The following is a 20,175-nucleotide window of genomic DNA, read 5'->3' as shown; positions in this document are numbered from 1 at the left end:
ATGTGACCTGAGAGACAAGCTGACAGAGCCCCTCAAGTGTGCCCGTAATAACGGGCTGTAGATGGTGAGCGGTGTTGCTGACAAGCCTTCCCCCAGGTCACACCTGCAGACTCGGGCATCACCACTTGGATCCTTTCTGGTTTTAGCTGTGCTCTCTCTGGGTTCGTGAAATGTTATGAGTGTTGAGAAGAGCTGAGGTTGTAGAAGGTAGACTAGTAGAAATTCTTTTGCCATATGAAAGGGAAGTGATTATATGTATTCTATGCCCCCCCCTTTTCTTAAAAGCCTGAGTAAAATAAAACAATATGAATATTATAGGATGATGGGGAGATGGGTTTTGAACATTCAGATGTTCAGATAGCAGATATAGCCAAATGCAAATGATGGCTATTTGGATCCACAGACACTTTCTTATCAGCACAACTGATGGCCAACCGTCTCCCAGAAGGTAATAATACTGTACACCTGTATTCTTTGTTGTTCGCTTCTGAACTTAGGTGTAAAAATCAATTGTTGCTACTTAGTAATTCTCAAGAGTAAATTATTAATGAAAAATTGAGTGTGATTCTCAAGGGATAATTACCTATTTCTTTTGGAGTGCATGCGTATGCAAAGCTATAACAAGCTATTAGCATAACTTCCTCGAAACGATACAGTCAGTCTTGCATTAATAGTTTTAGTTATTTGAGGAACAGTGTCAAACAGCTCTTTGTACTGGGCACCTCTCTGCCTCTTCCTAGCGCTTACACACTCGGAGACTCACATGTTCTCCTAAGCTATCATCTTCTCTGAGGGTCCAACTAGAACTCAGTTTTTTTTCTCTGAAAGATAATAATCTAAATAGTATCTGGATATATTCCAGAGAATATCACTTGCTGTGAAAGGATTGTATAAGCTCTGAAAAGTAAATCTATTTGTTTGCAAATAACACATCAGATTGGCAATTTTTAGAGTATGTATTTTCTATAGGTTCAAATGTGTAACGTTGACTAACATTGATAAAAACATAGGAACTTTTGTGATTATCACTTAAAAATTGCATGTGGGAAATCTGTACCTTCTGCTTAATTTTGCCATGAAACCTAAAACTGCTTTAAAAAATAAAGTCTATTTTAAAACATTGAAATCAAGGGTATTCACTAATTTTTGCAGTTATCTAGTTTAATTTTATATTTTCTTTTGGTTGCATAGGATTGAGAACATCCTAAATCATACACTTAGTTACAGATGTAATAGTTTGTGGGCAGCTCTTACAGAATATTCTTTGATTAAACGAATCAAAAAAGTAACAAAGAAATAATAGAAAATGTTTGTTTCAAAGATGAATTTCTCACAATATTTCATAACTGCTGATTATCTCAAACAAGAATCAAGCAAAACTTAAAATTAGGGCCACCACTATAGATAGAGCATCACAGCATGTGATGTATCTACTTTTTAATTTTTTATTAAAGTTAGGAAGTAGGGAGTGTACCAGAATAACATATGCATGTGGTTAAAACAAAAAATCAAGTACCTCTGAGGTTTTCTAATAGTCCCTTCCTTGTACTCCCCAACTTCCTAGAGGCAACTAGTTTTTTGTTGTTGTTGTTTTGCTTTTTAAGATTTTTGTTGGGGAATTGGAACAGCGCTGGGGAATTGGGGAAAGGGATCAGACAAGTTGCTGTCATTTTGTTCTTTAGTCTAGTTGTGGAGGACGTTGCTTCACTGGCCCAAGTTGGCACCATCATTGCGCTCTTCCCGGATGAGGTAGATCAGTTGCCGGCTTCTGGACAGCTGCTGGCAGCTCACGCTGGCTGCTGGCTACACACGGTAGCCCATGGCAACCCACTGCAGCAGGGGGTGTCACTGGCAACTCACGGCAGCCCAGCTCCAGGTTGAGCTGTTGTTCAGCATCTTAGCTGTAGAGGGCAGTGTCACTGGCCCTCATATGTGGGATCCGAACCGGGGCCCTCTGGCATCCCAAGCCAGCTTTTAACCAACGCGCCACTTGGCCGGCCCAAGGCAGCTAGTTTTTAACTGTTTGTTCTGATGGTTACCTAAGTAATTATAAATACTATACCATTATTTCTTATCAATTTGAAGCATTATTCACTTTAAGATAGATGAGTGGAAACTACCCCCATTTTCCCAATTGCTGTGGTCTGAATACTTGTGTCCCCTCAAAATTCCTGTGTTGAACTCCTAATGCCCAGTTTGATGGTGTTGGAGGTGGGGCCTCTGGGGAGGTGATTAGGTCATGAGGGCAGCGCCTTCGTGAATGAGATTACCAGCCTCCTAAACGGGGCTGAGAGAGCTGCTTTGCTTTTCTACCGTGTGAGGACGCAGGAAGTCTGCAGCCTGGAAAGGGGCCCTCACCTGACCCTGCTGGCTGGCTGATCTCGGACTTCAGCCTCCACAACTGGGAGAACCCAGTTACTGTTGTTTATAAGCCACCCATCTGTGGTGTTTGTTATAGCAGGCTAAATGGACTAAGATTAATATATTCTTTTCTTTTTAGTTAAGGCAAGAAACAGGGTTAATATAATTATGACGTATGCAAATACTACTCACTGCAAAGCCAAATATTATATTACATTATGTTTTCTTTGTGGCATAGCTTTTAATTTTTCCTGGAAGTTTTATCTGCCCTGTTTTCATCTAGTTGTGAAATTGGCTTTAAACACATCCCTAATATTTTCCAAACGTTCCTGTAGGTCAGTTATTCACTGAGCCTCCTTTGCTGGGAGAATGATCTGGAGCCCTTTCCTCCAGTCAGCTGGTTGCACCTTGTAGCCTGAAGTGAGGTCAAAAGTGTCAACATTCCTTACAGGATTCAAACAAGACCTAGAGTCTCATCATACTCAAAAATGGATATAGTACAAAATACCTGGCATATGAAAAATCAGGAAAATATCAACCCTTATGACAAAAGACAGGAGACACCAATACCAAGATGACACAGATTGCGAATTATCTAACAAGGACTTTAAAGTATCTGTTATAAAAATTCTGCAACAGGCAATCAATCGCAAGTACTCTTCAACTAATAGAAAAATAGAAAGCTTTGGCAAAGAAATAGAAGATATAAAGGAGAACCAAATGGAAAGGTCAGAACTTAAAAACACAATAACCTAAATAAAAAGCTCACTAGATGGGCTCGATTTTAAAGTGTCAGTGACACAGAAAAGAGTCTGTGAACTTAAGGATAGAACACTAGAGGCCGTCTAACCTGGGGGGGGGGGGGGGGGGGGGGTAGAGGAGAAAGCGTGGTGAAGCATGATGGCTGAAGACTCCCAGATTTGTCAGAAGGTGCAAGCACAATGATTCAAGAAGCTCAGTGGACACACACAGAATGAACTCAAAGAATTCCACACTCAGATGAGTCATAACCACACTGCTGAAAACTGAAGACAAATTAAAAATCCTGAAAGCATCTAGGGGAACAGCAGTTAGAGTGAGTACAGATTTCTCATCAGAAACCATGGAGGCTGGAGAAGTGGCACAATAAAAGAACTGTTAACTGAGAAGTCTTTATCCAGTGACATTATCCTTCGAGAATGAAAGTGAAGTAAAGCATGTTAGAGCACTCCAGCTAAAGAAATACTAAAGAGAAATTATTGCCAGTAGCCTGCTCCAAAAGAATTGCTAAAGGACGTTCTTCATTTGGAAAATGAGCTAATGGTTGTAAGCAAACTTTATAACATTGTCTGGTGGGATTTCAAATGTAGATCCATGTAACGTATGAGACGACTACAACATAAAGGGAGGGCAGGGAGGAAAGAAAGAGACCAAGAGTGAAGGGACCTCTGGCGGCAATGTTCTAAAATGTGTGCCCATGGGGTTCTAAGTTATGGCGGTGGCAAGTGGTAGCACGGAGATGTCAATGCCATTGAAAGAAGGTTTCAATAACTCCCTTTTCCCAAGAGAAGGGGGCATGGCTCGCCATGCAGGGCCACAGGCAAAGCACTGGGCTTGGCCGGGAGGCAGAAGCAGGAGCAAGGGGAAAGGCAAGGCAGGGGGAGCGGTTTCGGAGCTGCTATTTGGGATCATTCCTGTGGGCTCTGGGCCATCGCGACTGTCCTTAGTTGTCTGTTACCTGGCCCTGGCTTGATACAGGGCAGGGGAACTGTCGGCTTGATGTGTGAGTTAAGATGAGCTGGGTGGCGGCACAGCACTGCTGCATCAGGCAGCCTGCACAGGAAAGGCATGCTCCTAGCCGGCAGTCCGCGAGCCCAGGCAGGGCAGGTCTCTCCCCAGGCCTGAAAGGCTTCCTATGATCTCAAAATATCACAGGCTGTGGAAAATAGAAACATGAGGAGTACAAGCGGTAACATTTCCTCTTGAAATGACAGAATACTGATTTTAAGTGGACTGTGAAAGTTAAGTATGTATATTGTAGTTGATAGCATGACCACTTTTAAAAGTATATAAAGAGATAAGAGTAAAAAACACAATAAAAATTATCATACTAGAAAATGTTTGTATAACGCACAAGAAGACTGCATAGGGGAAAAAGGAATTAAAAATAGGGAACAAGCAGAAAACAAATAAAATGGTAGACGTAAATCCAAACTTACAATAATTTCATTAAAAATAAATAGTCTAAACACAGCAATTAAAAGACATTGTCAGAATGAATTTAAAAATGTAACCAGACTAAATGATGTCTTCAAGAAACTCATATATAATGATACAAGTAAGTTAAAATTAAAAGGAGGGAAAAACATATACTATGCAAACATTAATCAAAAGAAAGCTGGGTGGCAATATTACTGTCAGATGAAGTAGCCTTCAGAGCAAAGAGGGTCATTACACAGAGATAAGAAGGTTAATTTACCAAAAAGACATAATTCTGAATGTGCATATTCTAACAATAGAGTTATATGAAGCAAAAACTGGTAGAATTGAAAGGAGAAATTGGCAAATCCATAATTATAGATGGAGACTTCAACATTTTTCTCTCAAGAATTGATAGAACCACTAGATAGAAAGTCAGCAAAGATATAGAAGAACCCCACAACACCATCAGCCAACCAGATTGTAATAGATATGTAGATATTTATAGAACACGCCACCCAACAAGAGCAGAATATACAATCTTTTCAAGTGCACACAGAACATATATCAAGGTAGACCATATCCTGTGCCATAAAACAAAATTAAAAGAACTGAAATCATAGAGTGTGTTCTCTGATTAAAAGGAATCAAACGAGAAATCAATAACAGAAAGATAACAAGAAAATCTCCAATTACTTGGAAACTAAACACATTTTTGAATATTGAATAATTTCAAGAGAAATTTTAAAAATACATTCAACTGAATAAAAATGAAAATACAACATATCAAAATTGTGGGATGTAGCTAATGCACTGCTGAAAGAGAAATTTATAACATGTACAAATATACATCATGACCAAGTGATGATTATTCCAGGAATTCAAGGCCGGCTCAGTATTCAAAACTCAGAGTAACCTGTATGAACAGGCTGCAGAAGTAAAAATCACAGGATTATATCAATTGAGAACAGTAAAGTATTTCATGAGTTTCAACAGCCATTCATGTTCACGTTACTAGAAAAGTAGTAATACAAGACAGCATCCTCAATGTGATAAGGAACATCTATTTTTTTTTTTAATCTAGTATACCTAATGGCATAAGACTGAATGCTTTTCCCCTTAGATTGTGAACAGGGCAAGCATATCAGCACTCACCAGTGCTCATCAGTGTTGCAAGTTCTAGCTAGTACAGTGAGGAAAGAAAATAAAATAAAAGGCATATAGATCAGGGGAAAAAATTGTAAATGACAATTATCTGCATAGAAAATCCCAAGAAATCTACAAGAAAAAAATCCTAGAACTAGGAATAGGTTCAGCAAGGTCGCAGGATACATGATCAAAATACAAAAAAACAATTGTATTTCTATTTATTAGCAATGAACCTAGAAACCAAAATTAGAATACAATGCCATGTTCAGTCACTCCAAAAATGAAATACTTGGGTGTAAATCTAACGTGTACAGGACTTGGATGCTCAAAACTGTAAAATGCTAATGAAAGAAAGACAAGATCTAGAGAAATGTAGAGACATACCATGTTCACGTAGCAGATGTCATTCATCCTCAAATCAGCGTATAAGTTGAACACAATTGCTCAACAAGATTATACTAAAATTTATTTAGAAAAGCAAAGGAACTAAAGTAGCTAAAAGCAATTTGGGAAAGAAGAATACAAGTGAGCAGTCACTATCCAGTTTCCAGACATTATATGACTATGTAGTCAAGACCATGTACTGGTGAAGGGAGAGATACAGAAGTCAATGAACAGAATAAGAAACCCAGAAATAGTCCCATACAAGTATGGCCACTGATTTTTGGCAAAGATGCAAAAGCAGTTCAACAGAGAAAATGTGATATTTTCAAGAAATGGTGCTGGAGCAACTAGATATCCATAAGCAAAAATATGAACCCTGGCCTAAACCTCACATCTTATACAGAAATTAACTCAAGGGCTGGCCGAGTGGCTCAGTTGGTTAAGAGCTTGCTCAAGAGTGTGAGCTCTGGGGCCGGCCGAGTGGCGTGATGGTTAAGAACTCGCTTGGGATGCCAGAGGGCCCCGGTTCGGATCCCACATATGAGGGCCAGTGACACTGCCCTCTACAGCTAAGATGCTGAACAACAGCTCAACCTGGAGCTGGGCTGCCGTGAGTCGCCGGCGACGGCATAGGCTGCAGCCCCTGTGGCAGTGGGTTGTCATGGGCTACAGTGTGTAGCCAGCAGCCAGCGTGAGCGGCCAGCAGCCGCAGTGAGCGGCCGTCCAGAAGCCGGCGACTGATCTGCCTCACCTGGGAAGAGCGCAATGATGGTGCCAACTTGGGCCAGTGAAGCGACATCCTCCACAACTAGATTGAAGAACAAAATGACAGCAACTTGTCTGTTCCCCTTCCCCCAATTCCCCAGCACTGTTCCCATCCCCCCCAAAAAAAAAAAAAAAAAAAAAAAAAAAAAAAGAGTGTGAGCTCTGAGCAACAGCAGTTCGATTCCCGGCCCGAGCTGAGCAGCCACTGAGCTGCCAACAAGTGGCAGGATGGCTCGGCTTAAAAAAAAAAAAGAAGTTAACTCAAAATGGACCATAGATTTAAAAGTAAAGCTTTGAGAAGATAACACAGGAGAAATCTTTGGGACGTAGGGCTTGGTGAAGAAAAAGGCCAATAAACTAATGGACTTCCTTAAAATTAAAAACTTTTTCTGTCACAAAAGACTCTGTTAAGAGGATAAAAAGACAAACTATGGACTATGAGAAAATATTTGCAAGCCACATATATCTGACAAGTTATAAGTAAGTCATAACTAGAATATTTACTGTTGAGTTTTGAAACTCGGCAGTAAAAACTAAACACTCCAGTTAGAAAGTAGACCCAAATATGAGCAGATGTTTTACTGAAGAAGGAATATAGATGGTAAATAACACGTGCAAAGGTGGTCAACCCCATTAGGGCAATGTAAACTAAGACCATTTTGAGATACACTACACTTATTAGAACAGCTAAAGTAAAAAATACAGTAGTTCCCCCATAAACATGGGGGGATATGTTCCAAGACCCCCAGTGGATGCCTGAAACTGCCGATAGTCCTATATGTGCAGTTAAGTCCTCATTTAATGTCCTTACGTCCATACATATGTATGATAAATTTATAAATTAGGCACAGAGGTTAACAATAATAAAATGAAAGGATTGTAACAACATACTGTAATAAAAGTTATGTAAATACAGTCTCAATATCTCACCCTTGTGATGATATGAGATAATACAGTGCCTATGTGATGAGGTGAAGTGAGGTGAATGATGGAGGCACTGTGACAGGTTGCTAGGCTACTGTTGATCTTGTGACAGTGTATCAGGAGGAGGATTATCTGCTTTGGGTGATCCTGGATCATGGAGCCATGACGATCGGCCATGGATAACGGAAACTGCAGAAAGCAAACCGTGGATCACGTAGTGCTGCTGTAGTGACGACATGGCATGCTGGCAAGGACGCGGAGAAACTGATGTCCCATACAGCGCTGGTGGGAGTTAGACGATGTAGCCGTTCTGGAACATAGCTATGGCAGGTCCTTGAAAAACCGAACATGCCCTTACTGTTCAACCAGCAATTGCACTCATGGGCATTTATCGCAGAGAAATGAAAACTTTATGTCCACATAAAAACCTGTACGTGATTGTTCATAGCTTTATTTATAATAGCCCCAAACAGGAACCACCATAATATCCCTTACTAGATAGATGGTTAAAAAACTAGTTCATCCATGTCATGGAATAGTACACAGTGCTATTGGTACACGCAACAACACAGATGGATTTCAAAAGCGGTATTGGAGTAAAAAAGCCAGTCTTGAAAGTCTCGTCCTGTATAATCTGTTTATATAACATCCTTGAAGTCATAAAATTGTAGCGACAAAACAGATTAGTGGTGGGGGGGGAGGGTGGGGGGCGGGCACGTGGACGTAGGGATGTAACACATAGGAAATCTTGGGTGATGAATAATTCTGTTTCTTGATTGAAGTGGTATTTTTACGAACATATACCTGTGTAAAATGGCATAGAGCCAGCCACACACAACTGTATCAGTGTAGACAAGTGTCCTGTTTTTGATATCGTACTCTAATTATGTAAGACGGAATGATTGGAGGAAACAGGAAAGAGTACACAAGCACCTTTGCAACTTCCTGTGAACCTATAATTGCCTCAAAATAAAATGTTTTGTTTTAAAAACACCAACTTCAAACCACAAACTAAATGTGGCATACGCTGCTGTGCTTTCGGGACAGTGCCAACAGAACAGGTGATAGCAAAACATTGTCTGGAGGTTTGCGGGGGTGCTGACGTCAGCATTTAACATGCCGCATATCCAGGTACAAGGATGGTCATTATTGTGCTTTGTTTCATGCAGTTAGCATGTTCCAGAATAGCAGGCTGCTCACACAAAGCAGGGCTCCTCTGTTCACCCCAGTTATCTGGACCACCAAGTCCACAGATGTTCCAGGTTTATCCAGAAGAACATAAGGGAGCAACACAGCGTTGTTGGCGGAACATCGTACTGTTGTTCCGTACAGTACGGAACATCGTACTGTTCAGGCTGAGCTTTCCTTCCGACATTCCCTCCTATCTCTGGTGTTTGGTCCACTCTTAGGGATTTTGTACTTCTAAATGTGTAAACGGAATGTGCACATTGTATTTCATTCTAATTGAAGATGTGTGGCCATTCTAATAGCAAGTGCATATAGCAGGAGCAGGTTTGCAAAGCCTCATTGTATCTGGGGCTGCACAGGTTGAACTATTAAAGAGCACCGTGTTGGGGAGCATCATTCTAATTTTAAAGTATAGATGAGGCTCATTTCTCACAAATCTCTGTCCAGAAAACTTGCACCAATGGTTTAAGTAACAGTTGTTAATAATTTAGTAAGCACTATATGCAAGACACTGTTGTCAGTACTACATTCATTATCTCATTGAATTCCCTCAGATACTGAATGAAGACTGCACTATCTTTATGTCTCTCACAGTCGAAGAAACTGGGGTTAGAGGAGTTAGGTAACTTGAGCCAGGTCACCAGCTGTATGGCTGGAATTTGAGCCTGGGAGCTGACCCAGTGTCCAAGTCATTAACCAAGTATGTCCCACGTTCCTGTTTGTGTGTGCACGTCTGCTTGATTCCCACTTCCTGCCTCCAGCAGCAACCTAAGTGCCTAAGAACCCAGGTGCCTTTCTTACCCCAGTCGGGCCCCTCCAATACCAGAAACCCGGCATTATACATGAGAGTGGCAGACCGAGCGGCATTCTTGTATACATTAACTAGTCTGGTGTTACAAAACAGACAGCAAGTTATATAGGGGATATGTTGTGGCAGCCAGCTGGAAAAAATGGTTTGTTAAATCAATCTTGGTTTTTTTGTTTTAATACCTTCAAGAGATCAGTTTATTTTCTCTGGAAACAAAGGGCAATAGTAACAAAGCCAAAGTCAAGGTTGTTCTGGAGTGCATTGTTTGACCTGATTATCTTATCTCTTCATTATGTCATAGTAATAAATGATTGGTAGCAAGCAAAGCTGTTTGTTCTTTACAGGTGTAATTAAATCCAGCCTGGTCATTCTCCATTGCACAGCTGCACAAACCCCAGGATTGCGTTGCAGGATACACCATTGAAAATGTTACAAATTCTTACCTTTGTAGACTTAGCTGCAACATTGCAACATTTTCAATTCCTCTAAAAACAACTAAGCAACTTGCATCTGTTACTTTAAATCCTTTATGTGAATCATGGCCTTTTTCCCCCCAAAGTTATTAGCATGCTTTTGATTTTTGTACAGCTTGACATTTGTAATTACGTGTGTAACATAATATGTGTTGCAAAGAGCTTTTGTAGACTGATCTAATTTCTCGTCTTTGCCTTACAGGAATATATTAAAGGAATCTGTGAACCTGAACTAGAAGAAAGAGAATGCTACCCCAAGGCCATGCACTGCATCTTTGTTGGGGCACAGAGCCTGTTTCTGAAGAGCTTGATTCAGGACACCTCTGCCGATCTCTGCGTCCTGGATACTGGCCTCCTGGGCATCAGAGGAAGCGCCGAAGCTGTGGTCATGGCTAGAAGTCACATTCAGCAGTTTGTAAAGCTCTTTGAGAATAATGAGAACCTGCCCAACAGTCAGAAAGAATCAGAGGTGAAAAGGGAATTTAAACAGTTTGTGGAAGCCCGAGCAGACAATTACACAATGGACTTGTTGATTTTGCCCACTTCCTTGAAAAAAGAACTTCTGACACTCACACTAGGCGAGGAGAATCTGTTTGAAACCGGAGATGATGATGTTATTGAAATCGAAGATTCTAAACAAACAGAGTTCACCCAGAATGCTGCCGCAGGGCTGACGATGTCCAGAGATGAAATTGTTTTGCAGGAAGATGCAAGAAATAAAGCTGGGACCCCTGTTTCTGAGCTTACAAAACAAATGGACACAGTCTTTTCTAGTTCACAAGATGTACTTTTTGTTCCAATAAATGGTCTAAACCCCGATGAAGAGGCACTTTGCAGAGGCAGAGTTTGTCACAAAAGGAGATTTTCTGACTCAGAGGAAAGGCATACCAAGAAACAGTTTTCTTTGGAAAGTGTTCAGGAGGGAGAGCCACACGATGGTAAGACATTGGCTGGCAGCGTGATCATTGACCTCTCTGATTCTGCTGATCCTGACAATTTCAGTCCAGAGGTAAAAGACAATACCGAGGAGATGGAGTACAACATCCTCGTCAACTTTTTTAAAACCATGGGCTATTCCCAGGAAATTGTTGAAAAGGTCATTAGGGAGTATGGGCCATCTACTGAACCATTATTGCTCTTAGAGGAGATTGAAAAAGAAAACAAGAGAGTCCAAGAAGACAGAGAATTTTCACCTGGTACTATGTATCCGGAGACCAGCAAAACCAAAAATAAAGGTGTTTGTAGCAGCATAAACGAGCTTACAACAGATTCCACTCCAAAGAAAACACAAACTCACACACAACAAAACATGGTAGAAAAATTTTCTCAGTTACCGTTCAAAGTTGAATCAAAACCTTGTACCTCAAATTGCAAAATCAATGCTTTCAGGACAGTGCCAGTGGAACAGAAACAAGAAATCTGGAATTCAAATCAGAGCTACCTGGGTAACATAGACCTTGAAACGGACGGCCTTTCCCCCTCTGTTGCCCCTTCAAGTCCCAAAGAAGCTCTCAGTTTTGTTTCAAGAGGAGCTTCAAGTCACCAGCCCAGAATTCCAGTTTTTCCTGAAAACGGTTTGCAGCATCAAGGAGAGCCCTTGCTTCCAAATAATATGAAATCGGCCTGTGAAAACCGTTTGGGCTCTCCGCAGTCTAAGCCAAATTGTCCACTCCTTTCTCAAGCACAAATGCCACTGCACCAGCTGTTACCTTCGGTCACTGATGGAAGGTTGGCAGGACCCTCTGATCACATTGATTCGTCGGTTACAGGGGTTCAGAGGTTTCGAGATACTCTGAAAGTTCCCTACAAGCTGGAGTTAAAAAATGAACCCGGAAGAACCGATTTGAAGCACATTGTTATAGACGGGAGCAATGTTGCAATTACGTAAGTCCCTGCTGCAAATTGGTGCAGTTTTCCATAGGGCTCTAAGCAATGGCCGGCACTACACGCCTCTATAGGAACGAGCCTATGTGTCTGTCTAGTTGATCCATAGCCTTACCTGGCGTCAATGGGGGCCGGCTGGTTGGTAAAGTTTTGTTACTCTCTCCTAGAGTTGTAGGCTTTGCTCCACCTGCTCAACCTGTATTCCAGAGGGCAGGAGACCACATACAGTGTGCCTTTTCACATGGCCTTGCCCAGTGACAAGCAGTGTGGAGCATTAGGCTCTGAATCTGAGGATGGAGCTTAAGGCAAAAAAGGGGTTTTCCTGTCTTTTTATGCTATAAGATGCCAGGTGTGTTGCCGAGTGCGCGGTGATAGTAGGCATGCTGTACTTGCGTTGTATTTGTGTTGATAGAGTGATGGCAGATTCTTTGCTAAGGAGCTCAGTCAGCTTGAGCTTCTTTATGGGCCTCTGCTCCTACTAAAAAGTTTGCATACCTGTTTTTAGTAAAAAAACGGCTATCATTTCTGTTTAACCTGTCTCGGAACCCCCTTAGGATTCTTATTTTACGCCTCTGATCTGAGGTTGGGTTTGTGATCTAAGGGGCTCAGAAAAGTGAGGGTCGTGTCAGGGTCTCTGCCCCACCAGGGACCAGCTGTTTGACCTTGGGCAGGCTTCTGCCTGGGAGTTCACCTGCTGCCATCTGTCATTGCCTTTCGCCCTCTCCTGAAGGACTCCTTTATCATAATGTTTCAGCACCTGGCCGGTAAGGTCTTCTTCCAGTTCTCCGTCAGTCACGCCATTGATTTTGAAGATCTGCAATTCAAGAAATGGGGCGCCTGAACGTGGAACGAAGGAGAGAAGTTGAAATATTTTTCTGAATTGCTAAGTGTTCATGTGGCCTCTTTCCTAGGAGTTCTGAAAGATCAGTTAAAGCCCTTCTTTTACAGGACTACTTGATGAGACTGAAAATAAGTTTTATTGTTGAGATATGTGTTTACATACTAGTTATTTTTTGTTTTGTTAATTTTTTATTAGAACTTTCAAATAAGTACACAAGACGATAACATAATGAGTCCCATGTTGGATTCACTTGGGGTTCCCATGATGCACCCACCCATCACCACCTTCGGGCATTTTAAACACTGTTTTATCTCTCCTACCACCCACTGCCTTTCACCCATAGTATTTTGAAGGAAGCCTCAGATAATGTCATTTCGTCAATAGATATGTTAGTATCTTATTTTTAAACTAAAAGCATTCTATTGATTTTTAATTTTTGAATGAATTATTGATGCTGACTTTGCTGTCAAAAAAAGAAAAATGCCAGCATTTCACACGTTAACGTTTGAAGAGAGGCAGTAAAAGTAGATAATATACTTGCCTTCATTTCCAAATAATACTGTTGATTGTCACTTCACCTTGTTTTTTGGCAGTGCCTTTGGGGGAAACCCAGCAAACGGCCCACAGCTGCACAGCATTATCTAAATAAAAATGTCAAGTGCCGTTTCAGTCATCCACAGTCCAGGTCGGCACCAGTTCCTCATGGGTACCATTTTTTGAGCCAAGTGACGAAATAAAATTTAGGTCACAGTTGTAAGTAACATCAATGCTTTTTCATTTTTCTGTATGTGGAAAAATTTCCCGAGTTGGCGTTCAAAGAATAAGATGCAAATTAATGTAGAATGAATGGTGATAATGACACTGTTTTTCAAACCTTTTTGAAGAAGTAACTAGTGTAGCTCTCAGAGGGGCCTCTGTTGGAATGTAGACTGGCATGTCTACCCATGCCAGGACGTTTTGCATAGCTGGTTCCTTCCACTTCGGCCCCAGTCCCTCCCCCAGTCATGTGACAGCCCCACACACGCCCACATGTTTCCTAACCCCCTGGGGTACAGCACCGTCTCTTGAAAACCTCTGAATCAGTGCACGAAGGGAAACCACAAGCTGACTTACATTAGTTTTTTTGAAAACTGATTATTTTGGGAGAGTTTCAATTTTCTTTGAATGCACAGATGTCTCAGTTTAAAAGCAACACTTTTGCAAAAAAGACAGACTTAATTTGATGTAGATTGATTTGAAAATATCAGTAATTAAAATGAACTTCTGGGGAGAAAGTACTTCATGGGTACAGGGTTTTATTTGAGAGTGCTGGAAATGTTTCAGAACAAGATAAAAGGGGTGGCTGCACATGTTATGTAAATTACATTGAATGTACTAAATGCCCCTGAATTGTTTACTTTAAAATGATTATTTTACGTTATGTGAATTTCAACTTAAATTTTTCAAAGTTGGAAAAAACCAACCCTATTTTAAATTAATTGCTTTGATATGAAATGTGAGTTACAGACTATAAATCCCATGAAGAAAGTGTCCTCTGACTACCCCCGAGGGCGCCTTGCACTGGCAGGCACACAGTGACACCATTAGATGAGCGAAGGGAGAACTGGGATGTTAAATAGTAGGGTTTTTAAGTGACTTTTTTTTTAAGATTTTTATTGGGGAGTTGGGAAAGGGGAACAGTGTTGGGGAATTGGGGAAGGGGAACAGACAAGTTGTCCTTCAGTCTTAGTTGTGGAGGGCGCAGCTAGCTCAGCTCCAAGGCCAGTTGCCATCCGGCCGCCTGTCGGCAGCTCGCGGCCGCTCAGCTCAAGGTGCCGTGTTCAATCTTAGTTGCGGGCGGGAGTCGAACCAGAAACCTTGTAAGGAGCACATGCTCTCACCAGCTGAGCCATCCTGCCACCTGTTGGCAGCTCAGCAGCAGCTCAGCTCGGGGGCAGCTCACTGGCCCATGTAGGAATCAAACTGGCGACCCTGTTGCTCAGAGCTCACACTCTTAACCAACTGAGCCACTTGGCTAGCCCTAAAATGACTTTTTACTACCCATTTATATAGCTTGTAATTGCAGTTGCTATTCCAATGATCAATTTAGGTTAATTTTAACTGAGACCATATGTTTAATTCCACAAATATTTTGAACCTTAAAGCTGAAATACCTGTTACTTGTCAGGTACTGCACTTTATCTTTTACAACATAAACTTCACACCAATTTTGTGAGGTAAAGATTATGTGATTTATGTAACATGAAGTGGCTTAAACGTCTTGCCCAGGATCCCACAGAAACGAGATTTGGGCCCCTGCTCTCTCTTCCCAGTCGTCCGTGCACCTGCCTCTCCCCACAGAGGCTGAGGCTGAGATTCTCAGCCTTGGCTCCACTGAATACTAAACCTTGTTACATAAGCACTGCTGAGCAGACCTCACGCAACCACCCAGCTAGTTGGGGAAGTAGCGAAAAAGGAAATTTGAGTCCTTATTAAACAGTAGCACCTGTTGGTTTGAAGCCCCTGACGCGGCTCAGGCCCACCTGCCCCTGGGTTTCTGCAAAGCCCTTATTTGCCCATCCAGCATGATGTCTGCAGTTCGGACACCGTGAGAAATTCCCAAACCCCCTCACAGTGCTGCTTATCACACACATCTCGACGTGGTTTTTCCCTTTGTCGCCATGAATGAGTCAAATGATGAGTAAATGGAAATCGTTTGCGGTGCACAGCTAGAGGGTACAGTGGTGGCCAGATAGCTAACACTGGGGCTCTGTCAGTCTGAAACTGCAGCATAAGAGCACCTGACTATCTGGGCAGAAAAGTTTCCATGTCATTGAGATTTGCCCCTTCATTTGCCAGAACTAGATGTGTTAGCCATTTTTCGTGCTGGTCTTTCTATATCAGGGTTCCATGGCTATTTTTATGAAGTGGAAGCTGTGGAAGGAAATTCCTCTTTCCTGGGTAATTCAGAACAGGTTTTTCACTATTTCCCCACACCGCTCTGTCCGGTTCTATGACTGCCATCAGTTTTGATCAGGTAGCTCACCCTTCTTTCTGCTTGGGACACCCTACCTTCTAGTTGACTGCCTGCTCTGATAGAATATGGAAAACAAGCAGATGACACATAACTTGTTTCTACTTATGTGAAAACGGGAGCTTAAATCTCCCTTGAGAGCCTGCACACCGGCCTCGGGTCCATCCATTTGGAATTTGGAGCTGGGAGTCCTGGGAAGCTAGAGCAGTGTTACTATTGTATGTAGCCACCTTGGCCTGGGTTTACCTGTCACCAGGCTGCACGCGGAGGCCAGGAGACAACACTAAGCACAGCTCTGCCTGCTCGGATGCAGGGCTGAGGGATGCAGGCTCAGGGACCCTCGGTATTCTTTGGAGGATAATAATTTGGCTCCACTTGATTCTTATTTTCTCTGTAATTTTATTTTCTGGGGAAATCTGTATGTTCTCCGCCAGAATTTTGAGCTGCTGTTTTTATTCCCAAAACAGCTCGAGAGATTTTTCAGAGTATCCCTGAGGATGACATTTTGGAAATTAGCTTAGAGCAAGTGTTTCTACAGTAGAAACTCATGTTTTCCCCTCCAAGCTTGTGAGGGGTCCAGGGCAGCAGAATTTCGACTTGCATGTCCCTCCTTTTTCCTCAGTGACCCCGCGGAGTGGAACTGGGTCACTGCAGCCTGCTGTTGCCAGAGCATTGAAGGAGAGGAGCAAGTTAGTACACATTTGTATCTGATGAAAAAGCTAAGGAGACGCGTTACAAACTTCTTAGTGCGCATCTCAAGTGTTGTTCTTTCCAGGACTTACACGCATCCCTTGGTTTTTCTAAGAACCGAGGATCCATAGAAGTTGTATTTTTTTCAGGCTGTAGTTGGTGTCAGTTCTAGATCTGTCCTGGCTGTTAAACAATTAGAATTATTTATTTATTTGTTTGTTTGTTTATTTTGACGAACAATGGAACTTTATTTCACTTTAAATATCCTGGTTTTTTTAAATTTAACATTAATTTAACATAATAATACTATCAATTTGATGAGAAATTGTTTTCATCGTGAATAATCTCTATTGTTGCCAGATCTTAAGTGTATAAAATTGATGGGGAAAATTTATTCTTTTTAAAGATTAAAAAAAAAAAGCCCCCCTCTGCACAAACTGACCCCCCCTTTTGTTTTTCTTTTGTAACAAATGTCATACTGCTACATTCTTGCCATATTTTGGGCGCTTTTAGATAAACAAACCGCTACTGAATGGGCTTGTTGACTTGCATATGTTCTCTGGGGTGTGCTGGTGCCTGTGTGGTCTCTTATTTGTGGTTCACAGAGAAGAGGGGGCCTGGCTGGAGATGGTAGGAGAGGGGCCGGAGCTGAGTCCTGAGGCCTTGGAGGAAGGAGCAGGGAGGGTTAGGGAGGGGAAGAGATTGCACGCAAAGAAAAGGCTCAGAGCACGCTGGAACTGGGAGCTGGCAAAACCCAGTGTGATGACACACGGTGGCCAGACCCCTTCTGACCAGTCTGGTGTGTGGAGGGGACCTCAAAGCCGGACGCTGGGTTTGTCCAGAAGGGCAGTGCTGTTGTTGAAGGGCCTGAGCTGGATCAGAGGCCCCGGGGCTGCATTTTAGGGTCAGTCTAACTGGAGCTTTCGGAGTGGGTGAGAATTAGGAGAGCCTGCTGTTGACATGTACATGAGCTGGGAGGTCTTTCAAGTGCAGGAAGCACCCACCATGTGGTTTAGACATGAAGACACCAGGCATGGAGAGAAGGCAGGATGGAAGACACAGAATTTAATGTCATTGATATATAGGCGATCATTGACGCTCTGAGGATAGACTGTGTTCATCGCATACACTGGAGAGCATCACAGTTTGGCCTTTTGATTTTCTTTTTTTCTTTCTAGTACTCATGGGTAGACAAGGATTACCACTTGCAAAATTTCAGAGTTTTAAAAAACACTTTTTTAACCTCCATTCTTACTTAACTGCTGGAGAATAAAATTTAAATACTTTTTCCTCATTGCTTTTGAAATTTGTTAACCAGATTTTTGGGTGGGGGCATTTTTTCATCCTCTATACCAGGGTCCGTAAACTAGGGGCCCAGTCTGGCACCAACCACCTGTTCGTGTAAATACGACAACAGCCATGCTCATCGTGTCCATTTGGCAGAGCTGAGTGTATAGCAGAGGCCATCAGGGCTAGAGAGCCCATCAGGCCCTTTACAGACAAAGTGTTCAGCCCCTGGTCTGCACTCCCCTTGCTGGGCTACTGCCCCCCACTTTCCGCTTCCTTCAGCAAAGTTAGCTCCTGTGCCCAGTTGGTTCCATTTGAGTCTTGCCCTCAGCTTTTTTTCTGGAAGCTGCTTTGCAGGTCCCCAGAAAGGGGAGGGGACCCCCTGGAGCCGGAGGCACCCACAGCCTTTGGAAGTTGTGAGGACACGTTGCAGAACAGTTGCGATCACGGCTTCTTCTGCTTCAGCCACAAATGTCTTAGTAGAATTCACAGAAGGCTCTCAGCCAATGACCAGGCAGGATTCTTTAGAATGGGCTCTTCATCTAGGAGCACAAAAATAAAAAGCCCAAGAAACAAGCATTACCATGAAGCCCAAACTGCCCCCTACTGCAATGGCACACACAATTCAACCAGCTAAACAATACAAGAGAAGTCATAACGCTGTGAAGAGTCCAATCTCCTACAGAGGCTTCTGTCTCAGCTTCGCAGAGCGGCAAACTATGCAGCTTAATACCCCCAAATGTGAAAGACGAGGAGAGAGAACTTTGTTCTAATTGGTTTTGTTCTGAATAGATTTTACCTTTTCACCTTTTCCTGGTGAAACTTAACACTTGAAACTAAAATCAGCTTTACTTACTTTCTTACAGCCATGGTCTGAAAAAGTTCTTTTCCTGCCGTGGAATTGCAATCGCAGTGGAGTATTTCTGGAAGCTTGGGAACAGAAACATCACTGTGTTTGTCCCACAGTGGAGAACGCGGCGCGATCCTAATGTCACAGGTGAGGCCAGCTGGTTTTTCCAGGTTTCTAATGAGATGTTTAATGAGTTGGCTTATGATTACCACACACACCACCATGTGGCAGCAGCTTTAAAAATGCAATTGTAAATCTGTTGCACCCAGTAAAAAATGGGCTGAACGGCCTAAGAAATACCCGAGGGAAGGATGGAAAGTTAACACAGCTGTTTATATAGAAAGTTATGTTGGAGTTCATTATATATCACGAACATTTTCTTTGACTTTCTAAAAAGTAGATTAAATGTCTTTTTTAAAACCTTTTGACCTTTTGTTTTTCCATCAGGCTGGGTTTCTGCCTCTTTAAATATTATTTTTGAAAATGGTCACTTGATAAATTTGGAACCCTCAAATAGAATGTCGTTTTAATGGCCTGCTTAATAACTTAATATAAATCCTATGGTACGGCACGGCCAAGCTGCAGGCCACACACAAAAGGCTTGAACTTAGGATGAATCGTGACGTGTCCCAGAGAAACTTGAGGCTTGTTTCTCAGGTCGTAGTAGGAAGGCCAGTGAGAGGGCTGTTTCAGGCTGCTGAACCCAGCACCTGAAGGACCTGGAAATGAAGAGGAAGATGGGAGGACGGAGGGTGAGCACAGGAGTTGCCCCACCCACGGAACAGGAGAGGACTTGCTCACCACTGAGGTGGGAATGGTAAAAACCACACGCTTCCCGAAGATCCAAACTCCCCTCATTTGGGAGAGCAGATCTGTCCTAACAGGGTACTTGACAGAGGGTACTTGAATGAGGCGGATCCCCTCGTTTTGCAGTTACTTTTGCTGTAGGGCCCCTGGAAGGGGCTTGTAAGCCCCAGGTACGTGCGTTTCCAGGACAATAAAACACTGGGCATTTCCCCTTCCGTCAGCGGTGAGGACTGTGGTGCTGAGTGCGAGTGTGGGAAGCTCAGGCCTGCGCTTTGTAGCTTCGTTTTTGCCCATTCTTGGTTTTCCTAAATGTGGCTTTGGCCCTTCTTTCTCATGTCGCGATGCACCCCCATGAAAATCAGTAAATATTTGTACAGGTAACAGAGTCTGGGTAGGATGCCAACTCAAGGGAGATGGTGGCAGGACCAGGCAGGCTTTTCTTGGGATCAGGGCAGCACAGTTCGTCCCTCCGACTGCCACTTCCCCTCCCACCCCGCCCTCTCTCTGGGACTTTGGCCATCAGTCTGTCCTCTACTGCTTATAATGTGGCCCTGAAAAAGTTCTTGACAGTAG

At 42.6% G+C, this 20,175-nt stretch overlaps 1 protein-coding gene across 1 annotated transcript in view; it reads left to right on the top strand.

Annotated features, from left to right (window-relative positions):
* The window catches only part of N4BP1 (NEDD4 binding protein 1), a 43,866-nt gene that overhangs the window by 12,231 nt on the left and 11,460 nt on the right, over positions 1 to 20,175 (top strand). Inside the window, exons 2-3 of the mRNA XM_019644261.1 lie at positions 10,433 to 12,114; positions 18,812 to 18,942. Of these exons, the coding sequence (XP_019499806.1) occupies positions 10,433 to 12,114; positions 18,812 to 18,942 (1,813 nt within the window). The remainder of the gene's footprint in view (positions 1 to 10,432; positions 12,115 to 18,811; positions 18,943 to 20,175) is intronic.

The sequence above is a fragment of the Hipposideros armiger genome, unplaced genomic scaffold (assembly GCF_001890085.2).
Source record: "Hipposideros armiger isolate ML-2016 unplaced genomic scaffold, ASM189008v1 scaffold_4, whole genome shotgun sequence".
NCBI classification, from domain to species: Eukaryota; Metazoa; Chordata; class Mammalia; order Chiroptera; family Hipposideridae; genus Hipposideros; species Hipposideros armiger.
Note: the sequence above shows the minus strand (reverse complement) of the source record. Positions and strands in the feature narration are given on the sequence as shown.